A 23109-nucleotide genomic window follows, 5' to 3' on the forward strand; every position below is an offset into this window, starting at 1 on the left:
TCAGAGGGATAAGAGTGTCACATTACCTCCTGGAAGTACTCCCAGGATGATGAAGTTTACACACTGGCTCCTTGCTCACAAATGCACCCAACAGCTCAATACAGCCTTAAATATGTAATGAGAATTTGCCGTGACATACTAACCTCCAGTTTGTCAAGAATTTCAGTGGCTCCAAATATTTTCACATCAGAACTCGTGTAATGGTTACTTAAGAGAATTTCAGTCTGATCAGTATAAAACCCTGGATTGAATGGCACTTCAGCGCTGATCTGCTCTCCAGAGAAATGGCTGCCGCCCTGGAATGAAGCTGTAACTAGGAGAGCAGCTTTGCTCATGCTCAGATGCTTAAGCTGCTTGTCAGTAAGTCTGTGCATTGTGATGGAACAGGTATAGTGTCCTATAAAGATGAAAACAGTTCAACCTTTGTTAATTTACTTGTGTTTCTTTATGGTTTTTCTCTTCACACCCAAGAACGTTCCTTGTGGAAGGGAGATTTTAGAGGGGAACGGAACAAGGGGAAGGTGGTGCCCTGACAAACCACAATGGATAGGGTGTCCCAAGAGCGGGAAAAGGCATGAAAGTGCAGTGAACAAATAAGACCTTAGGATGGGGCCTAGCAATAATTCCCTGGGATACTGAACTAGAAGACTTCCTTCATGTAAAATTGTTCATGTGCCCAGCTGGTTTGAACCAAATTTTGAGTGCATGATTTCTGGGAACACTGGATCAAATGCATTATTCCAATCCAAATATAACAACATACACTCCGTTCTCTTCATCCATCTAGCCAACAACCATCATATTCAACTTTGTCTGGTATGATTTGTTCTTTAGAAACCCATCCTGCATACTGCCTTATTGTGCACTGCTCCATTACTGCTCAGATATTCAGCGATTCCCTCCAACCTCTTAAAAGTCATCCCAATTGATGACTAAAGATTAATAAAATAAATAAATAAAATAATCCCAAAGTGAGCTGAGTGGATATTATCAGTACAAGCTGATTTTCTCATACACGTCAGTTTCCTTGCCATTTTCTCCACCACTCGTTTTCTATATCACAAGACAGATGCTTTTCTCAAGAAGAATTTGAGGGGGAGGGAGTAACCACACTCTCACACCTTGGAAGGTTTGGCTGACCATGTGTTTAAACACAGATCTGAAGCAAGGATAAATACATGGCCCTTTTTCTGCACAAGCAAACTGCACACATCTTACCCCGATGGCATACTTTCTGCAGCACTGTGCAACAAAGGTAACCTCCATTATCCAGAGCGGCAGGTCTACTGGACTATTATAAGAGTGCTCTCTCCACATAATCTGTGCTTTTTAAAAATCATATTGTGACTCATGTACACTTCTCCTCTGCTCTCCCAGTGTTGCCAACTTTCATGATTTTATTGCAAGTCTCACGATGTTTTGGTCTTAAAGCCCCAGCTCCTGATGTCATGGGATCAGAGGAGAATCTTAGCTTTCATTAAAATAAAAGTTTCTAGCCCTCAGGGGAAAACCTGAAAACATGAATCCCTAAAATGTTCACAAACAAAATAAAGAACTTCAAATGCATTAGGTTAAAAAAAAAACATAATTTTTAAGCATTTTGTGATTTTTGAATCCTTGGGGTTGATGATACTGCAATACCTGCACAAGACAGGGACAGTGAACAGTCTGAGAAGATTGGCTTTAGCCCAACACAAGTTATTGGGCTCAATACAGGGTTATCTGGGTGAAATTTAATGGCCTGTGCTATACAGGTCAGACTAGGTGATTTAACGGTCCCATCTGAGCATAAACTCTATGAATCTGAGACTGACTCTACATAGAAGACAAAGGCACTGGTGCCTGGCAGGGGAAGCAGCTAGGGCAATTGATGTGAATTGTAATTGTTTCACCTGTTGATGGGTTAGGCCCTTCCATTGCTGTAGAGGTTCCCAATGTCAGGGTATTTCTTGACACCTGAGTACTCATGCATTCTCAGGTAGCAGTGGTGGCTTGTACTTTTTGTTTTGTCATCTGCAGTTAGCTAACAAACTGAAGCCTTTCCTCACAGGAGCAGGCCCAGACACAGTCATCTGTGCCTTTTCCACATCCAGACTAGGCCACTGCAATGCAGGCTAGCTGGGGCTACCTTTATACAATTCAGATAGAGCAAAATATGGCACCCCACTAGCTTTGTGAAGTGGATCAGCACGAGCAAATTATGTCTCTGTTCCACAGATAGCACTCGCTTCCCATCCATTTCAAGTTGCAATGGAAAGACTCATATGTGTGAAATTATTCACACCGGTTTGCAGAATCAGGACCTTAATTTGTACCTTTAACCTTTCCGGAAGTGAATAAAGGCTTGAATAATGATGCAGCCCAAAATGATGCAGCATCATTAAATCACACAGGGTTGTATCATATAAGGTTTCTCAAAACAGCACTATATAGATAGGAGGACATGTGGAAATTAATGAACCCCCACTCGTTCTGGACTTGTTTGAAAACATTAAGATCTTGACTGCTGTTTGGAGCAAACAGTAATAGAGATTATACAAATGTCAGACAACTACATATAAGTAACAAACTAACATCAAAAACCTCTAAGTTACACTTGGGATCCACTCCTTAATTCTTTATGCATTCAAGACTCCCACTGGCTTGAACAGGAGTTCTGGATGCACAAGGAATGTTAGAACAAACTGCAGTAGCACTGTAGCTCCGCATTTGCTATTTCAGTTTCTTTCCCCATTTTACCTGAAACTGCATCAAATCCAGGATCTGCTGTAAAAATATCATGTGCTGGGAAATCAAATGCATCCTTATTAAAATGAAGGTGGCAGCCGATGCTGGACTCTGGTTGTAGTTCTTTAATGGCTTCAACCTGAACAGGTGAACAGTCCCCTAAGGGGGGAAAAAACAGGCATGTAAGATAAAAAGTGCACTTTACTAACACAAAAGGATGGCTCAACATCATTTCTGAGAGGAAATTTCAAGTCATTCTGCCACCCTCGTTATAATCTCAGACATACTATAAAAATGTCTTACAAGTAATGCAGTTGTCTTGTCTCACATGTAGCCTGAAAGAGTATATATACCTGTAAGTTTTATAATGGTAGTTTAGATAAGTAAAAAAGAAATTTTTTGTCAGTCTGTGAGTCATATTGAACCACAGATTTCAGCACATTTATACTTTTTTTCTGTAGCTTGTACCTCACAAGTTAGGCAAACTCTGAAAGTCCTATTAAAAGGTATTTTTCAGTAGTGGTTCAAGAGGAAAAATGATGTAATTTATTATTCAATTTAAACAGGCCAACAGTTCACACAAAATTATACTAAAAATATCATTTCAACAAGTGCTGAACGTTAAGACTGTTCAATATTAACAAAAAGGCACTGTGATTAAATCAAGTATGGCTTATTAAACAGAAGATAAAATATGATATTTAACTTCACTTGTAAAGTGGTTCTAAAAACAAATATTTTTGGTGCAATTGTCAATCACAGTAATGGTGAGCATAAGCATGCTTAATGCTAAATATATTACTTTAAAAAGTCAATAACATTCTAACAGTGAACCAATCAAGCTGTTGGTTGACTACTAGCTCCTTTTCATCAGCAAGAAAAACAGATACACACATTTATTGATCTCTTTGGTTTCAAAAATCATGAAAATATCCATAATTCACAAAAATAATGAATCAAAAGTAGTTCCAAAAGAGCTCTGTACAAAAGCGTTAACAGAGGTTCCATACTACTCCATGTCCTTTGCATGAAAAACAAAAACCCAATTTAAAAAAAAAACAAATTTCAAGCTTGGAACTTCTGAAAACAAACACTTGCTTTGCCTTCAGATATATCTGCAAAAAAATGATGGTCTGGGTCTGACTTGACCTTTATCAAGACAAAGCAAACTTTACAAGCATTTCTGTTTTCTCTAAGTACAGAAGAACTAATTTTCAAATGACAGCATTCCCATTAAAGCTGAAAATTGGGTTTTTGCAGTTGTGCCAATTGGTACTCAGTTAAAAATCTGTCTGCATCTGAAGAGAAGCTGCAACCTTCAGTATTTAAATAGAAGAAACTTGAGTGATTTTAAAACTTGTTTTGTTTTCATAAGGGCAAAACTGCGAACTGGATGGCTCAGGGAACCAGTAATTAGATACAGAGCCTTTCTTCACTAGGTTTCCCATTCAAATCCAGTCTGTCAACACTGACTGAAGGGCCTCTAACAAGGCCTGTGTGAGTTAAGTGATAGCATCATTCCATGTGCTAGCAGAAAAGTGTCTAGATCACAAAAAATGTTACAAAATGATGCTCTTGCTGGTAATCTCAGCAGAGATCTCAAGAACTGAACAGGCCTGGAGACTAATCTGTTCTCTCACTCTGAAAGTGGTTTCTCCCACACAAATTTGAGATAATGTGTAGAAGGCTTGAAGAGACTTTGTCTGTGCTGTATCTATCCTGAAGAAAGAGGGAGTTCGCCTGCAAGGCCCTGATTCTGGTGCGGGTCATGAGCACTAAATACAAGCAGTCTATATTTTAATGGCCTATGACAATTAATGTGACGGTCAGGTTCAAGTACACTTTCCTTGTACATCTTTTTTCCTTCATTTGTTGTGAGCAAAGGGGAAAATTACATTAGTTTTATTTCTGAAACCTCACCCATTTATTTAATTTGAAAATTCAAAATTTTAAAAGCCTTCGAACAGCTGGTTGAAAAGTAGGGGGATTGTTATTTTTATTATTATTCTTTTTTGCTAAAACCATTGAAATTCTCTCCATTTTTATCCCCAAAATGTGAACATTTTTAAAATCAGCTCTACTGATCAACTTTCTCAACTCTTTTCCTTTTTGGAAACCCAAAGGTTAAATCTCTTAGGAAAGTTGATGAAAATTTACTGAGCTATTTTGAGTTCATTAACTGAAAATATTTTAAAACTCATATTTAAACAATGGTACAAATTCCTCCATCACCTTCAAAAAAATACAGAATGATTCCTGTACATGTATTACAAATCAGTCATTTGTATGAAAGAATGTTTTAGAGATGCTTATATTACACCTCTATCTTGTTATAATGCCACCCAATATAACACAAATTTGGATATAACACAGTAAAGCAGCACTCCAGGGGGACGGGGCTGCGCACTCCCACGGATCAAATCAAGTTCGATATAATGCGATTTCACCTATAATGTGGTAAGATTTTTTGGCTCCCGAGGACAGTTCAAAAATAAATTCATCTCTTTTTCCATGTGTCTGATGAAGTGGGTATTAACCCACAAAAGTTTATGTTCCAATACTTCTCTTAGTCTATAACAGGAGTTTTCAAACTGGGGGTCAGGACCTCTCAGGTGGTCATGAGGTTATTACATGGGGGAGGGGGGGTCGCAAGCTGTCAGCCTCCACCCAAATCCTGCTTTGCCACCAGCATTTATAATAGTGTTAAATATATAAAAAAATATTTTTAATGTATTGGGGGGGTCCACTCAGAGGCTTGCTATGTGAAAGGGGTTACCAGTACAAAAGTCTGAGAACCCCTGGTCTATAAGGTGCCACAGGACTCTTTGTCGCTTTTTACAGATTCAGACTAACGCGGCTACCCCTCTAATACTATCTTTTTCCATTGTAACATATCAGAACCTTGTTCTGAGTTCCTTGTGGTTGTGACAGTATTGTGGCTCAAAGCACTAAGAGTACATCTGCACTGAGAAAAATCGCCACAGCAGTGAGTCTCAGAGTGGGACTTGCACTATAGAGCTAAAAATAGCCACACAGACATTCCTGCTTGGACTCTGAAACCCAGCCAGGGTTCTGAGACTCATTGCCATAGGCTTTCGGTTTTTTCAGTATAGTCATATACTTAGGCCTTACAATCATTATGAAGAGCTCACAGCATAGGACAGCAGAACTCCCATATTAACAGCTGGACAGCTCCTTGGCCACAAAAGAATCACATTCTGACTTCCTGAGAGTATGTGGCAATACTGGCATCACAATAGTGTATCACTATATGATGATGCCTCACTGCAATTCAGTATCTTCACACTATGCAACCTCCTGGCTCAATTCACCACACAGTGTTGTGAACATCTCACTCACATAATACAGTTGCTGAGAGCATCAGGGAGTCTCAGCTCTTGCCGCCCCATCTTTCACGGCTATTGGGAGGGAAAGATTGGGCTTTTTCTCCCCTCCCTCCTGGTTCTAGCCCAGCTGCTCGAAAGCTCTCATTGGCTGTCCAATCCTCCATCACTGGGTGTGGTGACTCAGGAGCATGTCCATGGTCGTCTCACTCCGAGATTTTGGCAGGGGAAGAAAAAAGCCAGTAAGTCCCTACAAACACACAACATGACCATGACTCCCCCTACATAACTTGAGGCAATGGTGAAGCACTAGTGCAGGATCCTTTCTTGCTACACTCCTAAATGCTAGAGGAGAGACAGTGCATCATGCATGTGCTTAAGTAACGAACAGGCAAGCAGGAGAAGATTCAGCACAGTACCTTTCAAATTTTTGCTTCTGTCCCCTGTTGTAACTAAAACTTTTGAAGCTGCAACTCCTTGTAAGTTTGTTTTCACTCCAGTTACATGCATTGCTATAATCCTTTGAGGAATACTGATCAATACCTAAAAAAAAGACACCAAAGAACCCTGCTACACAAACTGTTAAATGAACACAAATTAAGGCAGGAATGGATTTTAGTAAGTCAAAAACGGATACTCCTCTCTCTCTCACACACCAGACAAAAGATGCTATTTTTTTTTTTAAAGAAATGCTGCATTTCTTTAATTTTAGAAGTTGCTCTTTTAGGCAACTTAAGTTAGAAAAACATTTTACTATTTCTATTAATCCCTCACAAATCAGTCACAAAAAAACAGGCACAAAAAAAGCTGGATTTAATTTAATTAAAAATAATGTCTGGTGCTCTTACATCTGCTGATACTGTGATATCAGTGTAGACAGAACTATTTCACTGAAGATCAAATAAATGCAATTCCCTTTAAATTCAGTAATACCGACTGGCTGATATACAGTACATATGGTACCATATGAAAAAAAATTCTGGTTGGTATCTCATTCAAACAGTGAAACTTCATTCAGAAAAGCAGAGCCTTAATCCAGTGTTTCTCAAACTGGGGTCGCTGCTTGTGCAGGGAAAGCCCCTGGAGGGCCGGGCCATTTGTTTACCTGCCCCGTTTGCCACTGCAGGCCAATGGCAGCTGCTGGAAGCGGCGCGGGCCAAGGGACATACTGACTGCCGCTTCCAACAGCTCCCATTGGCTCAGAGCAGTGATTTGCCGCCAGTGGAGCCGCGATCAGCTGGACCTGCAGACAGGGCAGGTAAACAAACCAGCCCGGCTCACCAGGGACTTTCACTACACAAGTGGCAACCCCTGTTTGAGAAACACTGCCTTAACCAAAAGTTGTTCAGCATCTGAAACCAACTTAGCTAAGCAAAGAAATGAAGTGTGCCATATAAAAATAACGCAGGCTCAAAATACAAACTATTAAGTTTAATTGCCTTCTTAAACACAAAATATAACCATGATGTCTTTGGAAGTACACCAAATATTTTCCCCATCAATTCATCTTCTGCTCAAGATAAACAGTATAGATATAGGAACAAATTTATATATTTCCAAGAAAAAAATTAAATAAGGACAGTAACAGAAGCTTAAAATTAACTGTAGGTAGAAATATGTTCCTAACAGACAGCAAACAAACCTCAACAGTACTAGTGGAAGTTAAAAGTCTCTCACCTCCCTGTATGTTTTAAGTAGTCCAGGAATCTCATAATAAACAGTAACAACTCCTGAATCCCTTGCCACAGCTACACCTGTCCTTGGGTCAACCTGAAGAACACTGCTTAGTGAAGAGCTCCAGACTCCTGACAAGCCTATGAGAAAAGACTATTTGTAAATTAACTGCTTAACAGGGTTCCAATAGGCTAGCCATGTGTGTTTTCAAACTAGAGTATGTTATCTATATTGTGACAAAGTTCCTCCTCTACCTTGGTGGGTCCTGCGCTTATTGGCAGATTTGTTCACCTCAGTGATCTTCCCCTCTGGTGGAACCCACAGTCTGGGTCAACTCCTCCTGTGTTTGATCAGGAGTTGGGAGGTTTGTGGGGAACCCGGGCCCTTTCTCTACTCTGGGTTCCAGCCTAGGGCCCTGTGGATTGTATCTGTCTATAGTGCCTCTTGTAACAGCTGCATGACAGCTACAACTCCCTGGGCTACTTCCCCATGGCCTCCTCCAAACACCTTCTTTATCCTCACCACAGGACCTTCCTCCTGGTGTCTGATAACGCTTGTACTCCTCAATCCTCCAGCAGCACATCCTCTCACTCTCAGCTCCTTGTGCCTCTTGCTCCCAGCTCCTCACACACGCACCACAAACTGAAGTGAGATTCTTTTTAAACCCAGGTGCTCCGATTAGCCTGCCTTAATTGATTCTAGCAGCTTCTTGACTGGCTGCAGATGTTCTAATCAGCCTTGTTTCCAGAAAATTCCTGATTGTTCTGGAACCTTCCCTGTTACCTTACCCATGGAAAGGGGACCTACTTAACCTGGGGCTAAAATGTCTGCCTTCTATCACTCTTCTGTAGCCATCTGGCCTGACCCTGTAACAATAGGTATGCACCATTATATGCACCAATTCTCACCACTCTGTGTGTGCACGCACATATTATCAGCTATGCTATCTGATGCGTGGGGGCTAGATTCTGAGGTTCTTGCCTCAGAGCCACATTCTGCTCTCAGTTACACGTGCAGAAGTTCCACTCTTGCAAAAATCCCATTAAGGACAAAGAACTAATTAGAGGATTGAATAAAGGCCTCAAGACTGTGTCTCTGTATTATTATCCCTGTTCATTTTTTTTAACTAAGCCTTTTCCAGAATGTTTTATATTTTAGGAACAATTGAATTGGAAACTGCAGATGTTTGATGCCCAAGAGCTCAACACAAGTGAAATTTTTGAAAGCTGCAGTTGATCAAACGTATTTGTGGTGTTCAAAAGAATAGCGAGTGTCATTTGATTCTGATCATCATCATTAATAATGTATTTAGTTTCCCTAGACTGTCACAATGCATAGCACTACGAAGTTTCCATGGTAATTCAGAGCCAGCATTGAAATGCATTTAAACAGCTAGTGTTTCTTACCTTCTTGATTTATCAGTGTAGTACTAAAACAGATGACATCACCTACTACCATGTCCCTGAGCTCAGGGAAAATGGCATGTTGCACAGGAAGAGGGACATAATCTGCAATTCCACTGTGCTCTGTATCCCAAACCATAAGCAAAGTCAAGCCTACATTTACAGTTCGAATTAAAAATGTATTGTTCGTGGTTCCTTTCCCAATCTGTACAAAGTCATCTCTGTAAATAAAAGGAAAAAAAGGCTTTGGTTTTCAGAAAATTCTGCTATTCCCTTTACCCTCCTCCTGTCTGATAGGTATTTACTCAATTTTTAAAACACATCTCACTTTGCCTAACTCCTTTTTTGGGATGGTTATTAACTGAGATTAACAAAAAGGAGCAAAAATAGACAAATGATGTATTTAGTTGTCATTTAAGAACATTTGAATCCTAACCACTGCACTCTGTAACACGGGTCATGAGTCACCTGCAGGTTTAAACTAGTGTAAATGCTGAATTTTCTGTAACTTGCATTCTTTAAACCACACCTTGAGGACTTCAGTAACTCAGGCAGAGGTTAGAGGTCTATTTCAGGAGTGGGTGAGGTTCTGTGGCCTGCAATGTGCAGGAGGTCAGACTAGATGATCACAATGGCCCCTTCTGACCTTAAAGTCTATGAGTCTGAGAGTCCAGAAGAGGAAATCATGAGGTCCTTATGACCTAATATATCATTTTCTAGCATTTCAAGAAGCTCTTAAAGAGAGGCAAGCCTCTACTTTCACTTTTGCACAGAGGAAAGGAGGAATAAAAAGAAACCCTATGAATGGGTCTAGCACTAAATGCAGCTGGTCAGCCAAAATGTCTTAACTCTACTAGGTCAGTGTCTTCAAACTGCTACTGACATATGCACTCTCCCCAACACTGCACACTCCTGACCATACTCAGGGGCGGCTCTAGGGACTTTGCCGCCCCAGGCATGGCAGGCATGCCTGCGGGAGGTCCACCGAAGCCACGGGATAAGCGGACCCTCCGCAGGCAAGCTGCTGGAGGTAGCCAGCCTGCCGCCCTCGCAACACCGGCAGAGCTCCCCCCGTAGCTTGCTGCCCAAGCATGCGCTTGGTGTGCTGGGGCCTGGAGCCGCCCCTGACCATACTAATACCAAGATCTATCTATCTATGAGTGGGGGAAAGACAAGATAGCTTTAAAAAAAACCCAACCCATATCTCTCTTTTCCTCATGACTCTCACCGAAGTATTTACACAAGGAGTTCTGTGGAAGACAAACTTTGTGCAGCAATCGTTGGGGAATTTGATGAACATCCCACTGACCAAATGTGATTTTTTTATTGTATCCTGGTGGTGCCCAAAAGCCCCAGTCAGGATCGCATCCCCATTGTGCTAAAGACTGTACAAACACATCTGAAGACACAGTCCCCACTTCAAATTCCCTAAGTTTAAGACAAGCTGCAATGAGTGTGACAAATGGCAGGAGGGAGGAAGGAAAGGAAGGGTAAGGCCAACACTAATAAGATCAACTTGTTACATAAGCCAACAATGTGTATAACTTAATGATTCAGAATCACTGGAAGCATATACACCCATACACTCCCCATTCCCACTGGCCCTCTGCCTAGGCATGACTTCATTTTGTCAGGTCAATACTGGTGACTAACTGGTGCCCTTTTTTCTGGCAACTCTGAAGGCTGTACACACTTCAGAAGTCAATCAATGATCCCAAGCCTGTGATCCCAATCTGCCACCAGAAGTACAGCACACTGTTGCTGACATAGCTTTATCCCCTGGGCAGTTATCATGACTGGTATAATACAATGTCTTTTACATTTCTTTGCTGCCCCTATAATTAATACTATGATGTAGACACTTACCTGTTGGTTGCAAGGTTGAGCACAGAATTGTGCGAATGGAAGGTATCTCCAGAGTTATCATGGAAATGGACTGTGAAGGTTAATGTCACACCCAATGGTAGTGCCAACAGAGCCTCTTTGTTTTGAGTGTGCAGAACAGGACTAATGGAGATTCTCAGGTAGGAAACAGGAGACACCTGTATGACATTAATAAAAGATGATATTCTGTAAAGTGCTTTTTTCCCTTGACTATGGTGTGCCTATTAAATAAAGCTATTTAAATAATTTTCAGACACAGATATGTGAAGAGTTCTTTATGAACCATACATTTTTAGTCTGGACATTACAACAGAATTGAGAGATGGAGCTTTTAATTTCACACAGGATTTATTATGTTTCATAAAGTCCTTGCAAAGCATCTCCTGCTCGTATAGCACCAGGAGCTGAGAAGCAACGACGACATATAACAAATGCACAAAATTACAGAGATGATGTGTTTGTCCTGTAAAACAAAACCAGAAAATTCAACAGATACACAACTTAACTAATAACCTGCAGGCTTCTCCCCAGTAAAGGTGGATATACAAAGATTATACATTCCCAAAGATCCACCCCTGGGTGAGTGGTGCATGAGGTACATATGAACAAGGGATGAGATTCTAACATCTGCTTCAATACCTCTACCTCAGGCATAAAGGGACTCTAAAAGCCCAAGATCTGGCAGGGGGAAGATTTCCTCCAATGCAGGAACAGTGGAAGACAGCTGTAAGGCTGCCCTCCAGTGGCCACCTTTCAAGACCTGCTATAGAGGGGTGTGGCTCCAGCACTGTGGAGATTATGGGCAGCCAGGGAGAGGCTGCTGCAATTCAGACAGCTCCCTTGGGTTGTGTCTATTATATTGGTGCTGCAGGAGTTGCCTAGGACTAAATCACTTTAGCTACATAACTTCCACTGGGCTGCGAGTTCTGTATTGCATCTCTAAGAAGCACAGCACAGAATCTCAGTCAGGACGTTCAAAGGGAATGCCCATGTTGCAGAAGGGGCCAGGCCACTCTGAAATAAACTCTCCTATGGCTTGACTTATTGGGCCTACCTTCCATCTGTTAAGCCCAGACTGGCCAGCAAGCTGCATTCTGCTGGTTTAATGGCTCCCTGCCCAAGAAAATCAGAATGGGTTTGCAATCCCTGCTCCCATTTTTCAAGCTATTTAAAGAAACAAGCATTTGTGCAAAAATAAAGACAATTTTTGCAGCAACACTTACCTGCAGGGAATCGTTCTTACGACGATGAATTCACAAATGTTCTGTTGTGGAAATGTATTTCCACTATTAATTAATAAAAGGAAAACCTGTTTGACTTATCTAGGCTAGCTATCAAAAGTAAAGGGACAATGTGTGTTTTCTCTGATACAGCTTTTGGAAAATAAATAATGGAAAGATAAAGGAAGAAAAAAAAAAAACTTCAACTGTATAAAGAACAGTACTTTAAATGCTCCCCTCAAGGATACCTTTCTTCTGAGCCAAGAGGCTCAGATAACAGAGTGTTACATTTTATCTCAAAATGTACATGTCAAAACTTGAAAAGGAAAAGAAGGCTTTGGCCTCAAGGAAACTGCATCTTTGGTGAGTCTGAAAACTGTGGCTAAAATATCAGTATGTACAGCTGTCTGCTCCACTAGCTGATGTAATAAGCTAAAATATCAGTGCATATGGCCATCTGCCCAACTAACTGATGTAACAAGATAACAAAAATGCCATTTCCATGAGAGACTTTCAAGCCTGGTTTACTTAACAGTCTCAAAACAGAGTCTGCAAGAGACAACTGCTAAATCTAACATTGATGAAAGCAGCTATTTATTTTTTAAGAACATCTCAGCTTTCTGAATATTTCTAGCATTAATGTTTTGACGTTTGGGTTGACTAGAGCCCAGACGGCATGTGAGCAAGTGCCGAGCTTACCTCCCCACAAAGCTCTGGTATAGTACATCACTGCTTACTTTCATTGCCTCCTGCTGTTTCAGTAATACAGCCTCTCCTGAGCAAAGACTGCCAAAATACTCAGATTGGTATGTACAGCTAGACAGAGGAAGGAAGGCCCAGTGATTAGAGGATTAGCTTATTGTGACTCAGGAGACCTAGGTTCATTTCCTGCTCTGCCTCCCTGTGTGACCTTGGAGAAGTCACCTGGTTTCTCTGTGCCTCAATTCCCCATTTGTAAAATGGGGCTAATATAATTTTTCTACCTCATAGGGACATTGTGAGGATAAAGATAGTCAAGATATGAGGTGTTCAGATGGCAACAGGGCCAGATAAGTACCTAAGATAAGTAGACAGGTCACGGTAGAAGCTGTATGGATGTGAAATAAAAAGACACCCCATACCCCAAAGAGCTTACAGTCTTAAATCCTCAATCCTGCAGTTTGCTGGTTCCATGAACAGACAGAATGAATAAGTGACTGGAGAGAGCGTGGCTCCACCACCCCACCATGCAGGCCAGGGTATCTGATCCAGCTCTCGAGAAAATCAACAGGAGTCTTTTCCATGGTTATAACGAACACTGGATCAGGACCCAGCAGAGTCTAGGCTAAGTATTAGGAAGGGGGAAGTAAGCTATGGCCTGAGGGATGTGGAAAGTACTCATATACTCTTCCGTATTACTTTGGTTTAGACAGAGCAGGACAGACAGATGAGCCATAAGTGCCCAAAGTGGTGAAACAGAAACATGCATGATTATACCCAAGCAGAAGTCCATGTAATTTAATAATGGTAATCATATGAAAGAGCATTAGTCAGGGTGACAATTTAATCCCTTCGCTGCTGGTTCCTACTATAACTTTTGTGCCTTCTCTGAAGTGAAGGCACTTCAGAGAACTTTAGCACTACAAGCAACATGCACCAACATTGCACAAGCTTCTTGCCCAGCTTACTGAGTACATTGGACAGCAGCTAAATTTGAACCTGAGGCTAGTCACTCTCCTGTTTTGATTCCCTGTAGAAAGAGTCTGTTAAAAGCTACAGTACTTGGAAACTGAAGATAGATAATGAGATTTCTGCACAACACAGACACGCTGAAAATTCAAGCATCACTGTTAGTCACCTTGTAGCTGACACTGTATTCATCACTCTAGCTGGCTTTATCCCTTTCCTCTCCTTGAGAAATGAACCACCTATGATAGATGTCAGTAGCTACAGAGCATCAAACAAGTCTAAAAGAAAACACTTCTGAAGAGATTTTTTTTAGGACAATATTTTTCTAGCTTATACGTGCACACGCAATCCACATGCACATTTCTGGTGAACTGTGCTACGGCTGAGAATTCTCCGATGCGAGGAGATGCACATTTTAAAACTTCATTACACCACCAAACTGGTACTCTAACACCTTGTTAAAAAGAACACTGAACTGTCCATTTATTTGTGCATTTTATACTTTGCAGAATTTAAAGGTGAAATTAACTTTATTCAGTTGGTGTCATAGGAGCGTATGTTTTTAACGAATGAAACAGCATTAGCCTTAATTGTATTCTGACCCTAGTGAAGATAAAGAGAAAAATACTACCTTAACAGCAACTACAATGGTCTGGTTGATTCCAAACGGTTCCTGGGAAATTATTTCGATTGTTGATGATCCTATCAAGGACCCAGAGTTCAGAAAGCCTCTCTCATCAATCTGTACAACGGGAACTTTATTGGGACCATCCAGGACACGGTAACTCAGGGAAGCTACTCTGTCCCTTGATAAAGCAAAAACAGAAAGCTTTAAAAAAAAATCTACATTTACAACCAGATTTATTTAAAGCAAGCGTAAACTAGTGCTATCTGATATGTGCGTTTACCGTGTTTTTGCTATAAAGCCACAAAGCGTTGTAATCTAATCTAAGATTCAAGTGTTCAGATCCTGATTCAAGCCTTCTTGGAAGAAGTCTGATCTATGCTTGGGCATATATTAAAATCCACTTGCTGTCCACTACCTTACAGTGTCATCATTACTGATGTGAACTTCATTCAGAATATTAATGTATAAGGGTACAGCATGTGGCTTTCACAGACATTTTCTGTCATCAGTATTCAGTAGCAGATTAGTCTACCAGGGTCAACACCGGTATTAAAAATAAAGATAAAGACAGGAACATGACTAAGTAGTTCTCATTAGTTTCCTGGAAATTGTGTTTGTACACAAGGTTCATTTTTGGAATAAAACACTCCATGGTATTAGCATATTAATAAGTAAAGTGAGCAAACGTATAAACTCTAATTAGCAGGCATTCTGACTCATTGGATATTTTAAAGAACCACTTATACATGTTCTACCATACATATAAACAACCTTCTCTTCTCTCTCCTCACCCCCATGCATTTTCCCATTCAGCTGAGAATACAGCATTTTCCTTCTGTGGAACCCAACACGGAAACTGCATCCTGATGGCCCTTCATGGCTGGTCAAACAGTGAAGGTGCCAGGCTGGGTTATACCACAGGATAAACTGTTTCTGGTGGCATTGTGACAAATATGGCAACTCTCCTTGAAAGGCCTTAGTTTGTGTGTTATTGTGGGCTGGGATTGTATGTAACCTCTCTGGGGGAGATGTGACAGATATTGCAACCCCACAGAGCATCTTTAGGGTCCATTGTTTTAAATGAATGGTTTGTGCATGATTATGTCATTCTTCATGCAGAAGGACTACCACAGCTCCTCTAGGAGCTGAAGTTGTGAGTGGTGATTAAAGGGAATCAGCCTGGTTGTTATATCTCCCTCCTCAGCCTCTCCCTGAGGTATCACTTCCCAGAGAGGCTTACAGATCTGAGTTCAAACTGGATCCTCCTGAGGCCAACAGACAAAAGGACTTTTGGATAAACAGCCTGAGTTTAAACTGATTCAAAGACTTCTTTCTGATTCAGTCAACAGTCAGAACTTTCTGTCCAAAGAGGGCCTTTATACTTGCAGAAGAGTTGGAAAGACTTCATCTATCAGTCTTAGGGGGCCATACTAGATCAACTGTGGTAACCTTTTAGCATGTCTGTAGGTTTTTTTTTTTTTTATTGTTTTTATATGTCTACTCTGTAATGTTTTCACCTCAAGAATAAATGTGCTTGCTTAGAAAGAACTGTGTGGTAACATGTAACTGCGGTCAATTTCGCTGTTCAAAGCCTTTGGCGAGAAAGCCAAGCACAGACGCCGGCCTGGTTCGGCAGTTTCGCTTGCTGGTAATATCCCTGTGCAAGGAAGGAGCAGTGGAGTCTGGAAATCTCCCAGTTAGGAGGGAGAGAGATGCAGGTCTCTATCCAAAAGAGAAGAAGGCTGAGGAGTCAGGAGCCTAGAGAAGATTCCTTTGGGGGACCATGAGGGGAGAATACATGTGCACTTGCCCTGAACTGTGACAGGAATATCCCAGGATAGTGGGAATGGTCTGACCATTGTGGGAGATGTGCAGTGAAAAGGAGTATGCAAATTATTCTCCATTGGTTGGACCCTCAGCTGCTCAGAGTAACCTCAAAAAGCCTTAAGAGGAGAGGCCAGGGAGCCACAAGGATTATTTTAATTTATTGACCATACCAAGTGTGCTAGGCCATTTACAGAACAAGACACATGGTCCTTGCCCCTGATAACTTATAGGCTAAATGGCAGATTCTGATACTCTTACTCACTTTATGCCATGAGGAGTCTCATCATCTCCAATAGTGCTATATGTTGAGTAAGATACTATTCAGTATGAGCAAGGATATGAGGTTTAGAAACAATACGCTAGGTGTCAGAAATAGCACCACAGCTGATAATATAAGAGTAATAGAGGGAAGTTAGGGGAGGGAAAACAAGAATTACAATTAAACTCATGGGATTGTTCAAGTATGTTAGCTCTGCTGGGGTTTTTTGGGGTGGGGTGGAGGAGATCCTTTATTGTATGGAGTTTACAGCACCAGGACCGGATTTTGATTAATGTATTCACCGTTAAGACACATGAATGAATTCAATGCATCATGCCTCAGGCAGCCAAAGGATGATGCAGCCAAAGGAGACAGTCAAATTTTAAAGCTTTCCTCCCCTGGAGAAAGCAGTAATGCAAACACCATTTGTCCTGACCCCATGGGTAAAACCCCCGTGGAAAATAGCTGCCCTTTTCTAGCACTGGGCTTGAAATTTTCAGCCACTAAGACAAACTATATCAAGCCTGAAATAAGTTTAAAGAACAATTCTTTGAAAAGTGACAATATAAAAATGATACCTCCTTATTCAGCAGATCCGTTCCCTGACTTTGGCAGGAAAAATGTTTCTGCTTTTTTCAATCCCAATAGCTCTGTATAGCCAGTGTTAGCAATTGGGAGTGAAAGCAGGTTTCTTTTCGGACGCACAAGCCATCACGAGAGCTATTAACTAAATTCGAAATGAAGGGCAAAATCCTGTCCTGCTGTCTCCACACCCCTCCACACCCCGTTACACCTCTGTAATCCTATTGAAGACAGAGTTACAGATATGTAACCAAGACCAGAGTTTTACTAGTGATAATACATGAACCAGACTTGCAGATCAAGCCTGGCTGGGACAAAAAAAATTAGTCTTTTCTTAGTTGTACTCTGTACAAACTAGAGCTGGAAATCATTAAGAAATAATACATCTGGAATGACACGACATTTTTTACACTGCTACTTCTCAAAATACAATCATTTTAAGTAACCGTGACATGTAAAAAAATCTCGAGACAAAAATAAATATTTATTATTTTTAAGAAACAAAATGCAGATTTTACCATGGTGACGTGAAAGTTCAGTAAATAAAAACATTACCAAAAATCAGTGGATTTAAGTAGTGATCTTTAGGTAAAACACCTTCTGGTCTCATGATCTAGTCTCAGCCCCTCAGTCAGAAGAACATCAAGGAGCTGGTTTTCAGAAGTGCTGAGTACCCGTAACTCAAGTTAAAGTAATCTACAGATTCTCAGCACCTCTTAAAACCAAGACCTAAAAGTTCTCAGACCTATACGACTGTGTAGGTATAGCTTTCTAACTAAGGAAAGACAAGCACAAGATCTGATAGAAAACAAACGTAGAGATAAAGATAAATCCTTCAATATAAGAATGTACAGGGAGACTTTTTTTTTTTAACGAAACAGACAAAAAGTTATTTTAAATATCAAGAATTATACTTTACAGCTACAATAAATTGCTGACACACAGGCCCACTGTAAAAAATTACTACTTACCTGTTTGTTTGAAGTTTAATAAATGAGTTAGGTGACATTAAGATCTGCTCTGCATCTACTTGTGGAGTAACTAAAAGTAGTTTATCAAATACCTGGAAAATAAAAAGTAGCCTTGTTTATTTCTACGAGCGACTAGCTACTGAAGAACATTTACTTCTATTTATTCTTCCTCTTCCAAAACAAAATTAAGAAAAGGAACACAAAAGAAGGACATAAGAACAACTGTTTTGAGCTTCGTAGTGATAATCCCTTAATTATATTTTAATATACAGAATTAACAAGTTGTGCACTAGTTTAGGAATGATGTGAATAAATGTGAGACGGTCCAGATGAGAGCAACAGAAGCGATAAAATGTTTAGAAAACCTGACTTGAGAGGAAATGTTTAAAAAAAACCAAAACCTGGGAATGTTTGGTCTTAAGAAAAGAAGACTGGGGGACCTGATAATAGTCTTCATGTGCTACGGTCTGTTACAAAGAGGACTATGATCAATTGTTCTCCATGTCACCAAATGTAGGACAAGAAGTAAGTGGTTTATTCTGCAGTAACAGCGATTTAGGTTAGGTATTAGGAGAAACTTTCTAATTATAAGAACAGTTGATTTCTGGAACAGACTTCCAAGGAAGGTTGTGGAATTCCCATCACTGGAGGTTTTTAAGAACAGTTTGAACAAACAACTGTCAGGGATGGTCTAGCTTTACTTGGTTAAATCATCTCTCAAGGTTTCTTCCAGTTCTACATTTCTAGGATTTCTATGATTCTATGTATGGCATACTGAAAAGATGTACAGTTGAAGAAAAAAATGTTATCAAAGGCAAACAGAACAAATTGCAATGAAAATAAAAATCACCTTTTTAATCTGTTTAATACATAAGCTCTCTGTTTCTCTTTGAAGTGAGAGATTTTTATTTATGTAGATGAGGAGAAATGGTATGGCTTCTCAATTTATTCTGGATGGATTAGATCTCTGCAGAGAGCATTATCTGCCTCTGTGTTTCCCCAGCTTTGTGTTTTAGATTGAATTCATTAGAAGGAATTTGCAATAAGGTGTTAAAAGTCTTTTGAAAAATTAAAATTTAAAGCAGTTTTTAAATATTTCTATTATATGAAGTAGTGGAAAAATCAAAGAAACACAAGATTAAATATCACATATGGAGGTTCTGACTTACGCTACATAGTATATTTTGTCCCCATTATTCTTGTAAAAAAAATGCACTTCTATAAGCATATATGTTGTATTTCCCAATTGTTTCTCAGTACAAGGATATGATGTCATGCTGGAAAGTCTGTAGATGTGGAGCAATTCATTTGTAAGTTTACTGTATACACATACGCACATGTGTATTATACATAAGGCTACGTTTTAGTCATGGGCATTTTTAGTAAAAGTCATGGATAGGTCACAGGCCGTAAACAAAAATTCACAGGTCTGTGACCTGTCCATGACTTTTACTAAAAATACCCACTGTGACTAAAACTTGGGCAGCGGGGCAGGACCGCTGGGGGGAGGGGTAGAGGTGACCTGAGACCCCTGCTGGTACTAGGGGAAGTCTCTGCTGCCTTTTTAATGGTCTTTTCATGCGATTTAGTAGCTGGAACAAGGAGAAGAAGCCAGCACCAAGCCACCAGCCAGCTCTCTGGAGACTATCAGCAAATCTTATGGGGTCCACGGATCACAGTGTGTGAAACCTGATGGTTTTATGCAAGGGACAGGGAGCCTCAAACCATCATAGGACAAAAAGGTTAACGTATTTACAGAACAGAGTAGGATATGTATCCTAATCAGTAGTACTTGCAGCCACATGACCCTGAGCACCTCCGGAGAGTCCCCAGCTCTCATTAAAAATGATCGAAGCTAAGGGTGCTCAGCATTTCTGAGGAAGTGGAAGGCACTTTGCAGGGTTGGGTCTTCCTGTTTGATTAAGGTTAGCAGCATTTAGCCCTTAAACAGGCAAGGGGAAAAAAAGAATCACTAAAGAGGGAAGTTGCCAATATGCTCGTTTTTGAATGATACTTTGTAGTGTTCATTATACCCAGTTTGTGGTGTTAAAGAATAAAAATTAAAGCCACTGTACAGAACAGTCATTCATTCTAAAGAGAGGAACAATTTTTTATTTTTCCATTCAAATGGTTTGCAATTTAAAGACCTTGAAATGCACCATTTGAATTTCAGGGTGCTGCTAACAATGAATATCAAGAATCCAGCTAAGAAATTACAATTGACTCATGAAGCTTCCAACTCTATTATCAACAACATCACTTCAATAATAAGTCTGACACTGCACTAGACTCAAGACCTCAAATGACCTTTAAAAAGAAAAGGCCAGTATTAAAATATTAATAGCTTTCTACACCCATCTCTGAGATTTTTAATTTGATTATGGTGACATATTAACCACGAAACCTATAGGCAAATACTGCTAGCCCACCATCCACAATATATGCCAAGATTTAAGAATGATAAGCACAGTAACTGGTAGATAAAGAAGATTGTGTTAAATCTTGCACCACCTTATGCTTTAATATGATGTAAAACATACTTCCGTAATAAGGGCAGAATTCTGCAATCACTTATGCATGTGAATAACTTTAATCATATGGCTTTAATGGGCCTACTTAAAAGGTAATGTTACTCACATGCATATTTGCAAAAACAGGGTTGAAATGTTTTCCTGCTATAAACTGAGAAAAAAAATATTCACAAACTGTTGCTGTTCGTAACTTATCTGTAACAGTACACTGTGCACATTTGAAGTATTGTCACTTAGAAGCAAAGGTGAAAATGCAAAGGCTGTAATTTTAAAGAAACTTTTAAAATATGATTTTTAATAATAGGCAACTGCGGTGTTTACATTTTAGAACTTGGGAAGATTCAGTCTCTCTTGTCAAAAGCCAGGCACAGCTGGCTTTTCAACATAACAGCTTGTGAGGAGGGGGGTAAATGCTGGGTGTCTCATTTCTTGAATAATGTTCATTTCTCTTCACAGCGAACCTACACATTTGACTAAATGGTACACTTTTCTAACATTTCTTCACTGGATTCTCCCCAATTTACTCCTGACTCACAGCAACAATGACCTTACTTACTGTTTCAAAAGATAATACTGAAATTTCCATCACATTATTTTTAATATGTATTGCTCAGATTATTCCCACCTGTGGTAAAATCTAGGGGGTGGAGATGTTCTCCCCACATTGGCCCACTGAGAGCTGAATTTTGTCCCCCAAATGCCACCTTTGTGGACCCCAGGTGAAATTTGTGGAGGTGAAATTCTCTCTCTGAGTGGATCTAGGTTACTATCAAGAAAACCCTTCTAAATCTGTGTTACTGAGATCGGACCACACTGATAAAATGGCACTGAAGACCTGAAGAAACCATTATATGACTTGCGGTGATTGTGCATCACCACTACACAAAATTAATCTATACTGTATCTTAATGGGGCCACTGATATGTAGTCTGAAAGAGCCACTTCTATAGCATGTTAAAGGCTACTTTTCCTTAATACCACAGCCAGCTTCCAGTACTGCCCCATCTAAAAAGAAAATGCAACAAAATAACATTCAGACACCATCAGGGAAGGAATGCCCAACACTTAACCCCAAATTAACAGATGGGTAAGTTCTCTCTTAGTAGTGGGAGATGCCACCTATGCACCAATATCTAGAGTGGGGGCTTAGACTGGAACTTCATCTTTACATCTGCATTCCTTGCTCTAAAGTATTTAATTCAGACCTGTAATATTGATTAATATTGTAGTTTCTTGTTTAAAATGAGACAAGCCGACCAGAACATTTTACCTGAATTTGGATTTCATCTGACAGCTCTCCTGCCAGACTGTGAAACTGTTCAGCAGTAGGATCAAGGGCTTTCACAATGACCTTCAGCCCTGTTCTTCCCTTCGCTCTGCCATAAACATCCATAGCAAAATTATATTTTGATGGAAGCTGAAGAGAAGCCTGAAATAGAAAATACTCATTAACTGGAGTTGACAAAAAAGGAATTCCATCTTTGTGCCTGATGTGGGTACCCTCCCTTTGAGCAAATGGAGGCAGTGGATCTCAATTCCCTTCCTGGGGAAGTTTAAGCATCACAAAAAAATGGGGTGCACACACGCACCCACACCTCTAACCATTTCTGGGCCTACAGTAGAATTTACCTCATTGTGTCTTGTCTTGATGTCCAGGATATCTCTCTTGGTGACAGACCAGTGAAATGTTAGCCCTGGCAATGCATTGCCAAACGAAAAAGGGGTCTGATTACTGGTGATGCCCATCACATAAACTGGCATCTGAAAGCAGACAAACGGAGCTTTGATTGAAAAAGGTGCAACTTTGGGGCAGAAATTAGTTATACAAGTAAGGAAGGAACATAGTAATTCAACACAAAATGCCCAAGCCAACTGAAGAGCTTTATTACTCAAGACATAATACTTTTTAAAATATTGGGTTACCAAGGGCACCTTCAAAGTGATATGATGTATAGAAATCTCACAATGGCATATCCTTTTGCGTCAAAAATCTTTAAACCACTCCCTTCTGTAAGAGGCCCTATGTCATAAGTAGATAGGTAAGGGTTAATTTTCTTTTACCTGTAAAGGGTGAACAAAGGGGGAACCAAACACCTGACCAGAGGACCAATCAGAGAACTGGATTTTTTTTAAGAGTCAGGGGCGGGAATTGTGTACTCTGGGTCTTTGTGTTTCTCCCAGCTATGGAGGAAACAGCTTTCCTGCTAACTCCTATTTCTTTCTAACATTTTCCTACAAAGTGTGAGTACAAAGGCAACAAGGCAAATAGGCTGTTATATGCTTTGTGTTGTATTTACATGTGTGTTGTACTGTGCTGGACTGGTTTAATTGGGCTATCTTTTAAATCAGACTGTTTATTCATATTTTCTTATAAGCAAGAGCCTGTATTGA

The 23109-nt window shown here is 40.2% G+C and overlaps 1 protein-coding gene across 1 annotated transcript in view; it reads right to left on the reverse strand.

The window, feature by feature from the left end:
• The window catches only part of NUP210 (nucleoporin 210), a 126097-nt gene that overhangs the window by 8890 nt on the left and 94098 nt on the right, over positions 1 to 23109 (reverse strand). Inside the window, exons 27-36 of the mRNA XM_032764187.2 lie at positions 22348 to 22479; positions 21989 to 22147; positions 18188 to 18279; positions 14552 to 14726; positions 11015 to 11190; positions 9152 to 9369; positions 7749 to 7885; positions 6491 to 6614; positions 2740 to 2886; positions 144 to 397 (exon numbers count right to left, since the gene is read on the reverse strand). Of these exons, the coding sequence (XP_032620078.1) occupies positions 144 to 397; positions 2740 to 2886; positions 6491 to 6614; positions 7749 to 7885; positions 9152 to 9369; positions 11015 to 11190; positions 14552 to 14726; positions 18188 to 18279; positions 21989 to 22147; positions 22348 to 22479 (1614 nt within the window). The remainder of the gene's footprint in view (positions 1 to 143; positions 398 to 2739; positions 2887 to 6490; positions 6615 to 7748; positions 7886 to 9151; positions 9370 to 11014; positions 11191 to 14551; positions 14727 to 18187; positions 18280 to 21988; positions 22148 to 22347; positions 22480 to 23109) is intronic.

This window comes from Chelonoidis abingdonii, chromosome 17 (genome assembly GCF_003597395.2).
Source record: "Chelonoidis abingdonii isolate Lonesome George chromosome 17, CheloAbing_2.0, whole genome shotgun sequence".
NCBI classification, from domain to species: Eukaryota; Metazoa; Chordata; order Testudines; family Testudinidae; genus Chelonoidis; species Chelonoidis abingdonii.